At 43.5% G+C, this 18,463-nt stretch overlaps 1 protein-coding gene across 1 annotated transcript in view; it reads right to left on the reverse strand.

Annotated features, from left to right (window-relative positions):
* NUB1 (negative regulator of ubiquitin like proteins 1) overlaps positions 1 to 988 on the reverse strand; it is a 28,175-nt gene extending 27,187 nt beyond the window's left edge. Inside the window, 1 exon segment of the mRNA XM_079151618.1 lies at positions 846 to 988. Within this exon segment, the coding sequence (XP_079007744.1) occupies positions 846 to 916 (71 nt within the window). The 5' untranslated portion in view covers positions 917 to 988.
* Between the last annotated feature and the right edge of the window lie 17,475 nt (positions 989 to 18,463).

Genomic DNA, 18,463 nt, shown 5'->3' on the forward strand with positions numbered 1-18,463 from the left:
TGCTTACTGGAAACCAGCTATTTGGACAGCACTCAGAAGACCTAACCAAGCCACCACCTGACGAAAAGAGCCAAAGGAGCCACAAACCTAGTCCGTGTCCCACAATCCAGGGAGCAGATGGATAGTAGCTCCAGGGTCTCTACGCCACATACTTTTTTTTTTTTTTAAATAAACCACTGTCTTGACACTAAAGAACTTCAGTTACCGAAACAGAACCAGCGATGACACATACATTAAGTCAAGTTAAAAGGGAAAAAGTTTCGGCTGTAGCTGGAGGACTAAGTTTTATGCATGCCATGTCCCCCGATACCCAGGCCGGGACGAAATCCGCCAGTGTCACTGCCTCAAACCGAAACTGGACTGTCAGCCCAGCCCTTCACTCTCGCTGGGACGAACTCATCCAGACCACCTTTACCAGAACTTGGACCGTGCGCGGGACACACCACCTCGCGTTCACCCTCGGGGACAAGTCGCAGGCATATTCCCGTATTACAGATCGGGGCGGCGGGCCGCGCCGGGAGGCCGGGAGGCCGGGAGGCCAGGGGCGAGGGCCGGCGCCGCGCAGGGCCGGGAGGGCTCGCACGGGCCGTCTGGCTCCGTCTCCCGACCACGAATGCGCTGCGCCGCTTTTAAATGCCTCGGCCCGGCCGCCGCGCGGGCCCCAGGGTCGGAACCGCCGCCGCCCCGCCCGGCTCCGCGCAGGCCCTCGCCCGCCGCCGCCGCCGCGCCGCGTCCGGCTGGGGACGCGCCGGGTCGCGCCGGAGCGGGGTCGCCAGCCGGGCTGCGCCGCGGAGGCCGGGGTCCCGCCGCCCTTTCGCCCCTTCGCCCGACCGCCGCCTCCTCACCTGAGCCGCCGCTGCGCCCGCTGCGACCTGCCGAGTGCCCGGATGCGGCAGTGGCCGCCGTTTATTTTCATTCCGGGTGAGACCGGCCCCGCCCCCGCCGCCGCCGCCGCACCGCCCTCGCGGCGCCCGGGAGGAGGCTGTGGGCGGGGCCAGACCATGCTGCGGACCGAGGGGGCGGGGCAGACTCTGTGGGCGGGGCTACTGCAGGCCAGTGGGCTACGTCGGGGGTGGCACGGGCGGGGCGAAGGCCGACCCTGCGCAGGGCGGCAGAGGGGGCGGGGTGGAGGCGGGGCTAGAGAAGGGGAGGGGCGGGCCGTCTGGGGGCGGGGCAATAAGGACCCGGGCGTGGTAGGGCAGCTATGGGACAGGGCGGGGTTAAATGGGTCCACTCTGGGGCCATACTGGGAGCCCGACAGAGTGAGGACCCGGCAGTGGGTGGGATGCGGTAGGCGCTTCAGATCCAGGGTCCGCAGTCAGATGTCCGGGTCTAGCGCGTGGACTTAATAGGAGACAGTCTGGTTTTGTTTCTCCAAAAGCGATGGAGGACATTGCAGGAAGACCAGTTTCCGCTGCACCAGGGTCTGGACTGCCACGTACCCAGCCCCTTGAACTAGGCCTGACCCTCCAAACTGAGGGATCCAACCCACGCCCTCTATAATCCCCTTAGGGTCCTCAGCTTCGGCGAAGGTTGTTTCCTGAGATCCCTGCCCCTCTCTCGCGCTGCTGGCCTACCATAGCCCGCAGTACCTAGCCCGCAGTACCTGTGGACATCGCCCACTTCCAAGGCGATGGTAAATGCAAATAAACCTATGAGCTGAACTGTGTCCTTATGTCTAGGGGAGGAAATAAGTATCCACAAAAGAAAAATGACAATTTGCGAAATGCTCTGAGAACGAGGGCAACACCCAGTTGGTTCGCACAGCTTCTGGGCAGAGCTGAGAGATAGTTGGTACTCTAAGGACTTTGAGAGGCTGATGGAGAACACGATAGAAAGTACCTCTCAGACCCCGGGAAGTTTGCTGGGATGAGGGGTTGGCCCCATCCTTTCCAACTCCCAAAGCCCTTCCTTGGACTGGCTCTAGCACTGTCATGGGGGAGCTTGATGTCGTAAGTCCAGCTGGCTGGCAGCTGGCTCCCACCAGTACCTGGGGAGGATTGGGCAAGTTGCTTAATGCTACCTCCAGGGGAATAATAATAACCCTACTTTTGTGAGATGTTGTGGGCATTCAGGGAGACGGCATGCAGAGCATGCAATAAATGCTGCCTTTTTATTAGGATAGCTTCACTTAAGCTAATTGACCACTCTTATTTTTATGAGATTTAGAAGAGCATGGTTGTAGGATTCAGGATATCGGTGGCTCAGTTGGTGAGGGCCAGTTCCAAGAGAAGGAGTCTACCAAGTCACATGCACAGTGGAGTGAAGAGAGATGCCCAGTGTGATAAGGAGGCATGAAGTGAGGGAGAGTAGGGAAAGGGAAAGCAGACACTGTGGAGAACTCCGCAACGGAAACCGAGTCCCAGGGAGGACGAAGGAGAGTTAGCTCCATCGGTGCTGCAGGTAACGATAATGGTGAGCCGCAAGCACTGGAGAAGGAGCCCGGCTGCTGCTTTCCAAGTCCCCTGTTAAGAAGGAGGGTTGTTCTGTGGAGTTTGGGTTATTACCTGTAGATTGCTAAGCCTGTTTACTGATCTGGGGAGGCTTTGTAGAAGAAATTATGAGGTGATCCTTCTAGCAGCACCAATACTGTTCCCAAATATTGTACAAACTCAAGAAGAGTATAAAATGTTACTCATTACCCAGAGAATTTCCAGTGTTCACTAAATTTGTGATGGACACTATCAAGAAATGGTGTCTCTTTGTCTATCTCTTGAATTTGGATTGGCCTCCTGATTTGCATTGGTCAATGCAGCATTAGTAAGTGCGACAGAAACCAAGATTAGGGGCCTCAGAGCTGGCCCTCTCCAGCTGCAGACCACCTTGTGAAAGAGTCTGAGCTAGCCACGGGGAGGAAAACCAAGGAACCCCGCTAAGAGCTACCAACTTCCAGACATGCCAGGATAGCTAGGCCAGGTCATCCAGCTGCCAGCTGGCCATAGACATATTGAGAGAGCCCAGAAGGGACCACCTGATTCACCTCCTGTGAATCATGAGGTAAATAAAATGGTCATCTTTTAAAGCCATGGGTTCAGAAATAGTGTGCTTTGCAGCGAAAGCGGATACAGCATTTGTTGTCAAAGTAAGCTGCTGTCAGGTCTTATTCATTGGACTAAAATAGTTATCCCAAGAAAACAGTATCTGTGAATATTTTTACTACTATAAAACAATGTTGGACTGGGGATATAGCACCAGGCCCTGGGTTCAATCCCCAGCACCCCCCTCCCCCCCCACACACAAAAGGTCTAGATCAATTTGTTACTTTGTAACTACATAAGTAACAAAGTTACTCTGTGAAGTAAAACTTGATCCTTTTCCTGAAGATACTACAAAATCCACATCTTTCCATAGGTATATATATATATATCTTCAGTATATGATTTAAAGATTTTTCTCTATAGTTACAATGGTATATATTTTCACTTTTAAAATGGGTTCATTAAGATATAATTCATATGCCTTGTAACTTATTAGTTTGAGTTGTATAATTCAGTGGTTTTTAGTGTATCCAAACAATTGTGCATCGATCACTGAAAATAACTTCAAAGCATTTCATCACCCCCCAAAAACCCTGTACCCATTTTCAGTCACTTTGCACTTCCCCAACAAAATCTCAATCCTAGGCACACTTCCCCTACATGACTCATCTTTCCTTCTTCCCATCCTGTGGCAACCACTAACCCAGTTTCTGTTTCTATGGGTTTGCCTAATTCAGACATTTCACAGAAATGGAATCATATAGATGAGGTACAGTGGCCCATGCCTGTAATCCCAGCTACGCAGGAGGCTGGGGCAGGAGGAACACAAGTTCGAGGCCAGCCTCAACAACTTAGTGAGACCACCTTAAAAACTGAAAGGACCAGGGACATAACTCAGTGGTAGTACACCCCTGAGGAGGAGGAGGAGGAGGGGAGGAGGAGGAGGATCATATATGTGGTCTTTTGCAACTAGCTTCTTTCACTGAGCATAATGTTTTCAAGGTTAATCTACAATGTAGTGTATGTTAGTACTTTATTCCTTTTTATTGCCAAATAATATTCTATTATACACCTGTGCTGCATTTTGTTTATCCATGTATCAGTTCATGTCCACTTTTTTGGATATTATTGTGAATAATGTTTCTGTGAAGATTAGTGGACAAGTCGTGCGTGAACATATTTTCTTGGGTATGTGGCTGAGAATGGAATTGGTGGTTCATATGGTAGCTCTATGTTTAATCTTTGGGAGAACTGCCGAGATGTTTTCTGTGGCAGCTGCACCGTTTTGTGTTCTCACCGGCAAAGCACATGCATTCCAATTTCTTCACATTTCCACCAGCATCTTTCTTCTTTTATTCTAGCCATCCTAACAAGTTCGAATCACTGTCTTGCTGTGGCTTCACTTGCATTGCTTTACTCACTAATGATGTTGAGCACCTTTCCCTATGCCTGTTAGCCATTACCATCTTTGGAGAAATGTCTATTTTGATTCTTTGTCCATCTTAAAAAAAAAAAAAAAAAAAAAAAAAAAAAACCTAGGCTTTTAAAAATTATTATGGAGCTTAAGAGTTTTTTATGCATTCCGGATCCCAGTCGAGATATTCATGATTTGCACATGTTTTCAGGATGGAGTAGATTCTGTTCTCACCTTCTTACAAGTATCTAGAAGCACAAAAGTTTTTAATGCTGATGAAGTCCAAAGTGTCTGTTTTTTCTTTTGTCACTTATATGTTTGGTGGCAAGTCCATCTGGAAGGGTAGATTTGTTCAACTCATAGGAGGTCAGCATGGCAGAATGCCCCTGTACCTTGTCTTTGACCCAGTATCCAACTTTTATTTTTATAACCTGTCTCCTTTGAACATTGATATTTATTGGCTTTAACTTCAGTTTCTTGAGAGGAAGAAGTGATTTGCATTTGTGTTTTTGTTGCTATGGGTTTTGTGGTGATAAAGAATCAAGGAATATCTCATTTCACTTCTACTTGTCTAAAACTGGCAACCTCTTGAACACCCTCTGCCTGGCAGTGAGACTTAATGCTGATTATTATCAATTCTGGCTAAAAAAAACCACAAAGTAACAGGTAGCTTTGGCAGTTCATCTTTTACAGTTGTACGTGCGCTGGGTTAAGTTGTGTATGAATTATTTATTATTATTATTATTAGATATACTTTGTGTTACTGGGGATTAAACCCATGGGCACTTTACCACTGAGGTACAGCCCCAACTCATTTTTTTTTTTTTTTATTTTGAGACAGGGTCTTGCTAAATTTGCTCAGGGCCTCAATACATTGCCAAAGCTAGCCTTGAACTTGTGATCCTCCTGCCCTAGCCTCCTGAGTCACTGGGATTATAGGCGAGAGCCACTGCACCTGGCTGAATTAATTTTTTATAGATGAAGTGGATTTAAAAAGGAAACAAGTTCATTCTTGACTTTCCTATTTATAAATGGTAATTTCCAGGGAGTGGTTTTAAATGGTAATTTCCAGGGAATTTGAATGATGACTCACACTTTCAACTGGGTGGACTTTCACTTTTACTGGTAATCCCTAACAAAGGCTCCTTGGATCAAAACTTCAGTGGGCCACCTGAGTTCTTCCTGACTACGTCTGATATTGGGCCTCCTCTATCCTTGTAGAATTCAGTTTGAACAAGAATCTTGCTAAGTCGGTTTAGCCAGGACCCCTTTCCTTGATGTTTCCTCTTATTAATTTTTCATCTACCTTCTCCATGATTTTAAGTCCCAACTTGTCCTAGTTTGAGTGAGAGAGGAATCCAGTCTCCCTGGCTGCAGTGGCCCCTATGCCCTTTGCCTTGGCCCCCCTGCATAAGGTCTCCTGTGCTATCTATAACAAGTGTCCTGAGTGATATTTTCCTTTAATGCCCCATTTGGAATCACAGTCACGTTATTCAGCATTTTTGCTGGCCAAGAGGAACATGGAAAACACAGAGACCAAGCAAATGGAGGAGGATTTGTTCCTACCTGATGGAGAGTCCATGACTTTAGTATTCTAGAAGATGGCAGAAGCTGAAGAAGTTATGAAAAGATTGGATAAGAGGACTACTTTGATCCCAAGAAACATGGGCTAGCAGGCTGCATCTCAAGGAAGATCTCAGTGAGTGTAAGAAAGGGACCAGCCTGTTCACCTGGGACTCAGGTAGAAGCCTTCTGGAAGCATGTGTCCTGATAAGAATCTCTGACATGTTCTGGTCCAGATTTCTGACCCAGGTACCTCAGTGCCTCTGTCTCGATGGCTGGGTAGGTCATGCTTTTGCTCTGGAAGGACATGGAAATCAGGACAGAGATGGCAGGACAAAGAAAGCCATGCTGTTAATATTATTAAGATCATTGTTTTATTAACACTTTAACATTAAAAAGAAATTGACATATAACATTAGTCTTGTGATTTTAAGAAAGGGTGAATGGAAACTAAGCAGACCATAGAAGCAAGAAAGTAAATAATCATTGCTAGACTCACCCTTCAAAAAACCTTTATGGAATGTTAGAATGATTAACTCTTTTTCTTTTTAAATTTAAGTGCAGAAAACAAGTATAAACCACATTATATTATTGTTATATTATTATTCATGACACTTCAAAGACAAAATCAGACGTCTCTACTATCCCTGCCTTCCAAAAGAAGCTTATTGCCTAAGCTTCATTAAAGACCCAGAGCTACTGGGACCCAATGTCAGTGCTGCTCATTGCTCTACTGAAAATTGGGGAGATAGAAGTTACTGGAAGGAAACTGTTTTATTCAAAGCCTAAAACTTGGGGGGAATGTTAGTGACATCTGTGTGTTCTCTTTCGGCACATGGAAGGTGCTGGCCCCACTGTCTTCCAGTTCCACTGTTTCTGGGGTCTGCGCCCATCTTAGCAGGCAAGGGCTGTCTTTCATTCTGGATCCTTTTAAGAGTTTGCCTTTGTCCTTCGTCTTCAGAGGTCCTACTCTGATGGGCTGGTATGACTGACTTTGTATTCACTCTGCTTAGGAGTCACAGACCTGTTGAATCTGTGAATCAACGACTCTCATCAGTTGTGAGGAACTTGTGCTCTTGGACATGATCTCTTCAGATATTGTTTCAGCCCCACTCTCTTGCTCTGGGAAATCAGTTATACAAGTGTAGCAGATCTTTTCACCACACCACATCCCATGTCTCTTTAGTGCTTGTTTGTGCCTTTTCCATTCTTTCTCTCTGCGCTTCACGTTTTCTGTTGATTTGTGTGCAGTTCACTAATCCTGTCTTTAGTTGTATCTGATCCACAGAGTCCATAACTTCATTCATCATACTTTTCAGTTCTGCAGTTTCCATTGAATGTATTTTTATACATTTGATACTGCAGTAAAATTCTCCATATTTTCCTCTGCTTTCTTGAACGTCAATCACAGTTATTTTAAAGTCAGGTAATTTCAATATCTGGCTCATCTGTGGGTTTGTCTTTTTGTTTTGCTTTATTTCTCATGCACCTAGTAATTTTTCTGAGATGTCAAATGCAGCTTCTAAAATTTTGAGGTTCAGATGTTATGACCATCCTGGGAGTGTTCCCCCTTTCCAGTGCCCTTAATCCAGTCAGGGAGCCTGTGAGTCAAGGCTGAGTTGAAGGCTTCAGTTTCTAACTGGGAGCCTGCTGACGCTCTGCAGAGCCCTCTCTGCAGCATTCCAGCACACCTCAAACCTGATCTCAGTCACCTGAATCCACCAGAACCTTCCTCAGCTTCTCACAGGCTTTGCATTTAGGTTTCAGTTGCTTGTCCCATACAATCCCAGAATTCAGCAAACTGTCCTTGGAATTCCCCCATGGTCACTGCCAGAAGCCCTGCTGGTTTTCTGTTCCTAGCAGTGGCTCTGTGGGCTCAGAATCTGGATTCTCAGCCTCATGCCCCTCTCCAGACTTTGTGAATGCCCCCAGCTGAGCCATCAGCCCGCCCCTCAGCTTCTCTGCTATCTGGAATACAGGCTCCCAGTGCTCTCCGCTGGCCTCAGCAGCTCTCCACTGCCTCCAGATGCTCTGGCTCTTCTAGTTGCTAGTGAGAAGCTTGGTCTGCTGCAAGCTACTCCATCACACTCTAGGGGGAACATCCAGTTTATTGATGAACTAACGTGTGAACCAAAAGGTAAAAGTAAAGTCAGTTATTTTTGCTACTCAGAAATGTAGAGAAACCATTACAAGAAAAGACTCTTTGTCTTCCTTCTACCTTGTACAATTATTTAATATCCCCTCTTCAAAAGACAAAATTACAGTGATACTAGTTTAAAGGTCTAGTTGGCTTTTATTCACGAATTGAAGTGGCATCTCCTCTAAAAATCTGATAAAAGGCACCCTTGAGGGTTGAGCCAGGAAAGGGCTGAAGACAGCAGAAACAGCAGATTCAGTCTTTCAAAGTGGCTCTCCTTCTAGGGTTAAAATACAGGGGACTTCCTGATCATGTTAGCCCAAACTGGTCTATTTAGGTTGGCCTTCAGATTTCTCAGAAAGTCACATGAAAAATTTAGTGTCAGTTTTGTGGCCTGGAACTCCATCCTGAATGATTCCATTTCAAATTGGTCCCTTGGGGTCTAGAGCTCAGTCCATGTGAATGGCTTCCTATACATTTTATTCAACATCCAGCTGTACCCACATAACCAAATCATCTTAGACTAGGCTCAACCAGTTAAGATGATAGCCAGGTTTGTTTAGCAGAAACCATCACTTTAGAAAACAGGCACATTTTTTCCTTTAAAAGGCATCCAGAGGTCAGTCCAGGACTGATGCCACTGCTCAAGGAAAGTTTACTTAAACTTCTCTCTGCAGGAAGACTTTGCACTTCAGTGGAAAGCCATGCCCTGTCCAACACATGCCATTGCACCTGCTGCCAATCAGCTCCTGGTTCCAGCCAGGTGCTCTTTCACACCCATGTAACCAATGTTAGGTAACTAATAGCAAGACAAAATTATTGCCTATAAGCTGGGCAAGGTGGGGCATGCCTGTAATCCTAGCAGCTCAGGAAACCGAGGCAGGAGGATCATGAGTTCAAAGCCAGTCTCAGCAACTTAGCAAGGCCCTAAGCAACTCAGAGAGATCCTGTCTCTAAATAAAATACAAAAAGGGCTGGGGATGTGACTCAGTTGTTAAGTGCCCCTGGACCAAAAATTATATGTATTTGGGGAGGTGGTGCTGAAAGCAAATGAGGGAGAATACAGAAAGAGAAAGAAATGGAGACAGACCTCCATGGATCAGCAATGCTTCATTAAGAAACGGAGGGGTGCACGTTCAAGGAGAAAATGGCGGCAGGCTACAAGAGTCTGGGTTTCACAGGGTGCAGCAGGGCCAGGTAGGAGGAATTTTGTTGGTTGCTGATGGTGGGCTCATTTAGGGCAGGGGTGGGAGGGTGGGTAGGGGAACAGTTGTAGGTAAGGGAAGTTCCCTGAGGCCTATTGCTCTCCCTCTTCCCTGGGGGTTGTTATTTTCCATGTCCTTCAAGGGTGTGGATAGAGATCATGGGGTCACAGTACTGGGGACAGCCAGTTCAGCTATAGGTGGGGTCCAGGTGTGAGTCCCTTCTGTGGTCTCCCCATTTCCCTTCCTGCCTTCCCTCTAGCTGGGGCCTGGGCTTCTGTTTTATCCCACTGCAAAGACAAGAGCTCCAATTTCCCATAGACATCTCCCTGCACAGGGCAGGAGGGCAGGAAGGTGAACAGCTGTGGATAAGGGAAGTTCCCTGGGGCTGATTTTCCATATCCTTCATTCCTGACATTGAAAGTGGTATAATGAGTTGGGGCAACATTATCATATCTGGCTACTTACTACTGAGAGGGGGTGGGGTAGGCGATCCTCTATCAGAGATCTGGAAGAGAATACGGAAGTGAGGAATGTCCTGGGTTCCCACAAGCTCCTGGCATTTGTGGCTTGAGAGGGAGAGAACATTGGCATCATCATGGGTGATTTCCTCCTTGTCAGTCTCAGGATGGTCAAGTTTTGGGTGTGGGAAGAGAAGAGCTTTTTTGTGTTCTTGGGAGGCAGTCTGGCCTAAACTGGTCACCCTGTCAAGATGCTGTTTCTGAATAAAGTTAAGAATACAGGGAAGAAAGGTTATTATGAGAAAGATGGATATCAAGGGGGACAGAAGGGGTTTTAGAGCCCTCAGTGAGGACCACCAGGAATCAGCTAGTTCTCTTCTCTGTTGCTCCTATCAGTCCTGTAGTTGTTTAACCTTATCCCTTACCAGTCCTGATTGATTAACTTAGGAGCAACATTCTTCCCCAAAGAAGAGGCAGAGTCCACCTTGTTCAGCAGTAAGGAGATCCTGCTGCTCCTGTGCCAACCCCGGTGGACATCCCTGGTCCTATGAGTAAGGGAATGAACTGAGGGGCTCTCTTGTGTCTGGTGTGTGCCATTATTGGGATAGGCAAACTTTGGTTGTCAGGTAAAACATCAATTTGAGGAGTAGGGAAGGCCAAAGTACAGAGGTTGGGCTGATTTTTGGTGGGTAGGGTAAATATGAGCCTTGCAAAGGAAAAATACCTCAGAATTTGAGGGACACTAGGGCTGTGGGGCTGACACAGTGTACATCTTAGGTTTCATTAAAAGAACTATTGTCTTTTCTTTTAAATGCCCACTATGGCTGTATTTTGGTTATATCTGGTTTTGCTAGGTGTTTAAGACCAGGCTGGTCAAATTGACCTTCTTCCTATCTGTTGTTAAGAGTCAGGTGAGTTTCCTCAGGGGTCACCCTTGGGAACTTGAGAGCAGTCTCTTAGCTTCAGCTGCTTCTTCTTCTTCTTTTTTTTTTTTTTTTTTTTTTTTTTGTGTGTGTGTGGTACTGGGGATCGAACTCAGGGCCTTGTGCTTGTAGCCTCTTAGCTTCTTTAGTGCCACCTGCCAGGATGGGTCAGGGTCTCCTTGACCATGTGGCTTCCCTTGGAAGCATCAGGGATGTTTCCCTCTCCAAGGATCCTCCTCTTTGCAGCATGTGCACTGGTTGCCTTTCTGTTTTTCAGGGTCTCAGTGATCCCACTGATTGGGAGGTCATGTGGCCCAGAGTTGCAAAGCCCTTAGAGAAGTTCCCTTGTTCCCTGAATTTAAGCTGACCTCAGAGGGCAAGAGCCAAATACTGGCTATTTTATTTCTTGGCCCTTTTACTTTCTTAACTGTAGTCTCCAGGTTTTGGTCTTAAACATCCAGCAAGCCAGTTTCACCAGACTTAAAAGTACTGAGTTTTAACTTTAATGCCTATAACTTTATGGTTATTTACCTGTATTTAATTGTAATCAATATTAGTACTGGAAGTCAGCCTTACATCATCCTGTAGGTGATGACCTATTATCTCAAATTAACTTAGGCTGTTAAATTAGAAGTTATACTTCTGTAAGGCACTAATAGACAACAGTTAAAGTTTACAAGGACAATATTAAATGAAATTAACTAGAGTAAAAACATATTGAGTTTGTATAATAGCTATGAACCAAGAAACATAATCTTATAATCCCAAACATTTACTTTCAACTTTAGTTTGAAGAATACCACCTTGGTAAAACTGCTCTTTTAAACTGTATACTTTAAAGACTTATATACTTGGAAGATATGACAAAGAAGCCAGTAACAGTCCCATGATTACACTGATGTTCTTGCATTAACCAAGTTTAGTTTTTTTTTTTTTTTTTTTTTTTGGTTTGTTTTTTTTTTGCAGTGCTGGGTATTAAACCCAGGCCTAGTGCTTACAAGGCAAGCACTCTACTGACTGAGCTATCTCCTTAGCCCCCCAAGTTTAGTTTTTAAGAAAAATTTAGACTCTGTAATATTGTGTAATACTCTAAAATAACAGTTGTTGTCTAACCAGAGTTGTGCAAACCCTAATTCCTTCAAGACTAGTTTTTCTTTTTTAAAATATTTTTTAGATGTTGATAGACCTTTATTTTATTCATTTATTTATACATGGTGCTGTGAATCAAACCCAGTGCCTCACACCTGCTAGGCAAGTGCTCTACCACTGAGCCACAACCCCACTCCCCAAGACTAGTTTTTCTAAAGAATAAAACTTAACAGACACAAGAGATTGTCTTGATAGATAAGAGCAGGTTAATGTTTTCAGAAATATTTGTTACTTCAACCCATAGAGGATTAAACTTTGGTTTATATCAGTATATTAATATTTGACCTAGGGAATAACCTTGAATAACTTTATCTGATTGTGCTACGTGTTTACAATCAACTTTGTTACACATTAACTTTTTGACATTTTCCCTCCACAAACCTTATGCAACTTACATAGACATTCTACAACTTTTAATTTACCACACAAAACTTTCTCATCCCCCAAATTTTTTCTTCCACTTTCCATATTTAAATATATTTCCATACCTAAAACCTTCTTATATCTCTTTCCTAACTATTGACACTTTTTCTTAATTCACATTCTGAAACAACCCTTATGAAATTTCTGAATTTAGACAAATTGCTCCACTTTAATAAGATGAAACACTTATGTTTTCATGAAACTTTAATTGAAACCTCTTATACTCTTTGTATATAAATTACACTTGATAGAATCTTAACTTTCAGTAATCTTGTTGGTGAAGACAGATACAAAGCAATCTTAAACATTTTCCATATACCAATCTATGAAAACATATTTAATGCTTAAATATATTACCTTATGGAATTTAAGAGTACTTGATTTTATATTTAGCAGTTGATATTTTAGTACTTTAACTTTGCAAATTAATCAGATGTTTCTAACAAACACATTTATGACTAATTCCATTTATTTTAATCTAATTTACTCATTATTAACTGTAAAAAACAAGATATCAGCAAATGTGGTTAACAGTATTAGCCATCTCTTTCTTGTTGAAGAAAAATCCTGAAGCAGTGGATATTATATTCTATTCATTTAATAAAAACCAACACTCTCTAAATTGTCTGACCACCTAGAAAAACTTGTAAGTTCCTAATTTTAAAGGCATCTTTACTCCCATTTGTTTTTATTTATTTTATTTACTTATTTATTTATTTTTGTGGTGCTGGGGATCAAACCCAGGACCTTGTGCTTGGAAGGCAAGCACTCTACTGACTGAGCTTTCTCCCCAGTCCCTCATTTGTTTTTAAATTGAACCCTCTTTTTAAGTCACATGAATTAAAAGATATTTGAAACCATTTCTTATTAAATTTCAATTTATGAGTGCTCATTTATTTATATGCCAATTTTGATACCATGTACATGATATCTAGACACAAGCACATATGTAGACACAGCAATACAGTACACAGGTGTGCACACATACACAAACAGGAAACAAAGATCTTGTATTTTTTGTTGTAAGAGGAAATTTTCCCAATGTGTTTGAGAGCTAACCCTTGAAAATCAGCCTCTAAACAAAGACAGAATATAAAAACCTCTATAGTTAGATGAAATAAGACTGATCAGGAAAATATTTTAATTTAGGCACACAGGATCAAATGTGAATTCACCATAAAACCATGAGCTCAAAAATACATACTAAAAAACAAGAGTTATTAAAAAGTAAAAATTCTAAAAAAAATGACATGAAGACATTAATTACTCTAGTAAACGAGCGTATAGAGCATCTTTATCAGATCAGAGTTTACTTTTTGACTCAGATTAGAGTGAAAGAATGAGAGAACCCTGAAATCCTTAGATAAAGACTTGATCATTCATTTTCCATCCCTGCGCTATAGTGAAATTTGTTAAGAAAGCAGGGTGGTAAAATAGCAGCCACAAGTGGCTTGTATTTAAAAGTGACATACTTTTTTTCTTCAGTCCCAAATCAGTTCTCTGCAAGCCCTGCAGGCCTCCACAATTTACACATCAATGAAACCTTGGCGAGATAAAGCTCTGGCAGAAGCTAAGTGAGGGAAGATGCTGTTCTGAGCTTGAGAGGCAAAACCTCATTCACAGGGCATTTTAACCATTTTTCCTTTATAAAATCAGTCTCCTGAGGTGGGTCCTGTAATTTATGTTTCCTCTGGAGACCAGTTTTATTCCCCAGTTGATAATCAGGCCAGGTTGGATGCAGAAAATTATTAGGCATCTCCTTTATCTCAACTGTGATTAAATCATCTCCTACTATTACTTTTGAGGGCAAATGAAAGAGAACAGAACATGGGCACTTGTGCTGAGAAAACTGTCTCTTTGGCTAGGAGCCATCTCCCCATTCTCAGAGCTTCTAGGGGTCTGCAGTTTCTACCTTTCCTTCCATGACATCTGGCTGGGGCCTCACTCAGAATGGGAGACACTAAACTTCTTGAAAAGTATTTTAATTTAAGGGAGGACAACTGCCGTCTAGTTTTTCCCTTAATATTTCTTACATGTTCCCTTTGTTCTTTTGGGCCCTCATACTCACAGGGCCATGATTCTGTATTATGCTTCCCAAGTAAGGGACAGGCCTGAGTCAGATGTATGAACTCCTTCCTAAACTTAATAGAATTTTCAGGAAATGAGCCTAATCTGTCCTCATTTGGAACATATCTGTCACAGAAAATGGAACATGGACTCAGATGGGCCCTTCAGCCCCAGCCACCACCCAAAGGGGAAACATGTGCTTTGGAAAACAAGTTTTAGACTGGGTGACAGGAGGTGAAGGTATGAGGGATGGGAAATGGGGATTTGAAGCTTGGGAGAGGCTGAGATGAAGGGGCAGAAGGCCGCTGGGGCTTGTAATATGGGGGTTCATCTGGTATTTTGGGGGCAGAAAGTGAGGAAGAGGGCTGGGGGTCAGGACTTGATCTAGGGGGCTTATGGAGTGGGAAGTCAGCAAGAACTAACTGTAGTGCAGAGCAAGCTTGGCATAATGAGGGCTTGAGTGGAGGTAAAAGAAAGCTTGGCGGTAAGGGACCTCAGGTCATTTGCCATTTCATTGGAGGAAATTGTCTAAGTCTTGAAGAATTTTGGGTCAAAGTTTCCAAATTCCAAATTTGAACAGCCAGGCCCTGTAGGATCCCTGGCCAGACTGACTGAGCCCCGTCTCCAGGATCCCTCAGCCCAACCGATCACTCCCTGCCTATGGGGCCCTCACATTGACTGACTGCTCCCTGCTGCCAGGACCCCCAGACCAACTGACTGCGCCCTATCACCGGGACCCCAGACTGACTGATTGCACCCAACCTCTAGGATCCCACAACCACACCAAACACACCAGATCTCCAGGACCCCTGCCAGACCAACTGCATCCTGTCTCCAGGACCTCCACTGACCACGTCCACCCCTGAGCTGCAGCTCCCCATTTGCCAACACATTTCGAAGCCAGAGCGGCCATCTTGGATAATCATGGAAGCCATAGTTCCGATCTTTGGGTGGGGCAAATCCCATCCTGAGACACCTGCTGAAGGCTTGAAGCTCATTGTCAGGTACCTTTCATGCATCAGGCTACTGAACACTGGGAGGTTTCATTAGTATATGACTGTTATATAGTAGATTTTCTTTTTTCTCCTTTTTAAAAAAAATTTAAGTTTTTATTTCTTTACTTTTCTTGCTTTCTTTTCCTTTTGTTTACCTGTTCCCTCAGAGTCTCTTTCTCCTTTTTTGCATGCTAACATCCAATTTCTTTTGATTACACTCTCACCCTTTCTATTTTCTAGAACTTCTGTATATTCTTTTCTTATCCCATTAACAGCCACATCCTACATCCCTCTGCATCCTCTTTGTCCGCCATCAGAAACTGCAGACCTTATTGCAAACCTGTTTGTTTTACCGAAGATAATATTTGAACTCATTTTGTTTATTATGACATTTTTGTTATTGTCCCCATAGGGGCTATTTGGTCTAGGACTGCATAGTGTCTGAATTGGGCACTGCTAATATTGATCTCCCCTTAAAGGGTTTTGAAAACCTATAGGGCCACTATAAGCCTATAGGGGGAAATCTGCAATACCCCAGATCTGCACTGCTAGAGGGGAAGATACATGAACAACATGAAAAAACAAGGGAAGAAAATGATCCAAACAAATCTAGATCCTATAGTAATAGAATCCAATGACAGTATATTAGAAGAAATGTCAGAAAAGGACTTCAGATTATACATGATTAAGATGATTTGCGAAGCAAAGGATGAGATAAGAGAGCAAATGCAGGCAATGAATGATAATACCAATAAGCTGAAAGAGCACCTGCAGGAAGCAAAAGATCATTTCAACAAAGAGATAGAGATTCTCAAAAAAAAACCAAATGGAAATCCTTGAAATGAAGGAGACAATAAACCAAATAAAAAACTCAATGGAAAGCATCACCAACAGACTAGACCACTTGGAAGACAGAACCTCAGACAATGAAGACAAAATATTTAATCTTGAAAATAAAGTCACCCAAACAGAGGAGATGGTAAGAAATCATGAACAGAATCTCCAAGAACTATGGGACATGATGAAAAGACCAAATTTAAGAATTATTGGGATTGAGGAAGGCACAGAGATACAAACCAAAGGAATGAACAACCTATTCAATGAAATAATAGCAGAAAATTTCCCAAACCTGAAGAATGAAATGGAAAATCAAATACAAGAGGCTTACAGAACACCAAATGCACAGAATCACAACAGATCCTCACCAAGGCACATTATAATGAAAATGCCTAACATTCAAAATAAAGATAGGATTTTGAAGGCCATGAGAGAAAAGCATCAGATTACATATAGGGGAGACCAATATGGATATCAGCTGACTTCTCAACCCAGACTCTAAAAGCTAGAAGGGCCTGGACCAACATATTTCAAGCTCTGAAAGAACATGGTTGTCAACCAAGAATCCTATACCCAGCAAAACTAACCTTCAGATTTGAAGATGAAATAAAATCCTTCCATGATAAACAAAAGTTAAAACAATTTACAAATAGAAAGCCTGCACTACAGAATGTTCTCAACAAAATATTCCATGAGGAGGAAATGAAAAGCAACAATGTAGGTCAGCAAAGGGAGGAACTACCTTAGAGAAAAAACACTCAAAGGAGAAACCAAGCCAACTTAAAAACCAAAAATAAGCCAAATGACTGGGAATACAAATCATTTCTCAATAATAACCCTGAACATTAATGGCCTAAACTCATCCATCAAAAGACATAGACTGGCAGAATGGATTAAAAAGAAAGACCCAACAATATGCTGCCTGCAAGAGACTCATCTCATAGAAAAAGACATCCACAGACTAAAGGTGAAAGGATGGGAAAAAACCTACCACACACATGGACTCAGTAAAAAAGCGGGGGTTTCCATCCTTATATCAGATAAAGTGGACTTCAAGCCAAAGTTAGTCAGAAGGGATAAAGAAGGACATTTCATACTGCTTAAGGGAACCATAAATCAGGAAGACATAACAATAGTAAATATTTATGCCCCAAACAATGGTGCATCCCTGTACATCAAACAAATCCTTCTCAATTTCAGGAATCACATAGACCACAACACAATAATTCTGGGCGACTTTAATGCACCGCTGTCACCACTAGATAGATCTTCCAAATAAAATCCAACCAAAGAAACCATAGAACTCAATAACACAATCAATAACCTAGACTTAATAGACATATATAGAATATTCCATCCACCAACAAGCAGATACACTTTCTTCTCAGCAGCACATGGAACCTTCTTGAAAATAGACCATGTGTTATGCCACAAAGCAGCCCTTAGGAAATGCAAAAAAAAAAAATAGAGATACTGCCTTGTGTTCTACCAAATTCCAAATTTGAGCCATCAATTAGGTGGTCTAATTTAGATTGCAGTCAGATCTGTGTAAAATTTTTTTAATGAGACGACCTAAGTGGGAGTCTCTGGGATGAACGGGTTAGCCCCCATGTTGGAGAGGTTTGAGCAGGGTGGCGGTGGAGTCAGAGCCTCCTTTGATGTCTCCCATCACTGGACAGAGTTCCACTGGAGAATAAGAGGGCATTCCCTCCTGCAATCCCATTGGTGGAGGACCCCCCAGGTCCAGATGAGCCAAAAGTCAAGGGTCTTGGGCAGGGCGCCTCTGCAAGAGACTGGAAGGGATCTTACCTCTCTGAAGAATGAGAGGGCCAGTGTCACATGCAGGAACAAAATGGCAGAAAGCGGCCTCTGATCTGGAGGTCTGAATACATAAAAGAAGGAAGGAATTGGAGCAGATAGGGTTAGAAGGAGGATGCCCCCAACACCAATAAAGGGCCTGATACAAGGCCTTGCTCCATCCACATGGCAGAAGGCAGTAAAATCTAGTCCAGAACTGGGGTCGATGTCAGGTCATATACCAGCCACTATTGAGTTACAGTGGACATGGAGAGTGTGAAGGGCCTCCTTTTTTGAGTATAAGGTGAAAAAAGAGAGAGAAAACGGTCTGGGAATCCAGCCATGCTAGTCATAAAAGGGGGCTTCCCTGGCCTCAGAGGGCCACAGAGGTGCCGGATGATCAACAGTCACTTTCCAGGTCTCATTGGCCATTTACCATGACTGTTACTAATCTTTGAGTATAAGGCAGAGAGAGAGAGAGAGAGAGAGAGAGAGAGAGAGAGAGAGAGAGAGAGAG

The sequence above is a fragment of the Sciurus vulgaris genome, assembly GCF_902686455.1.
Source record: "Sciurus vulgaris genome assembly, chromosome: 8".
In the NCBI taxonomy this organism is placed as follows: domain Eukaryota; kingdom Metazoa; phylum Chordata; class Mammalia; order Rodentia; family Sciuridae; genus Sciurus; species Sciurus vulgaris.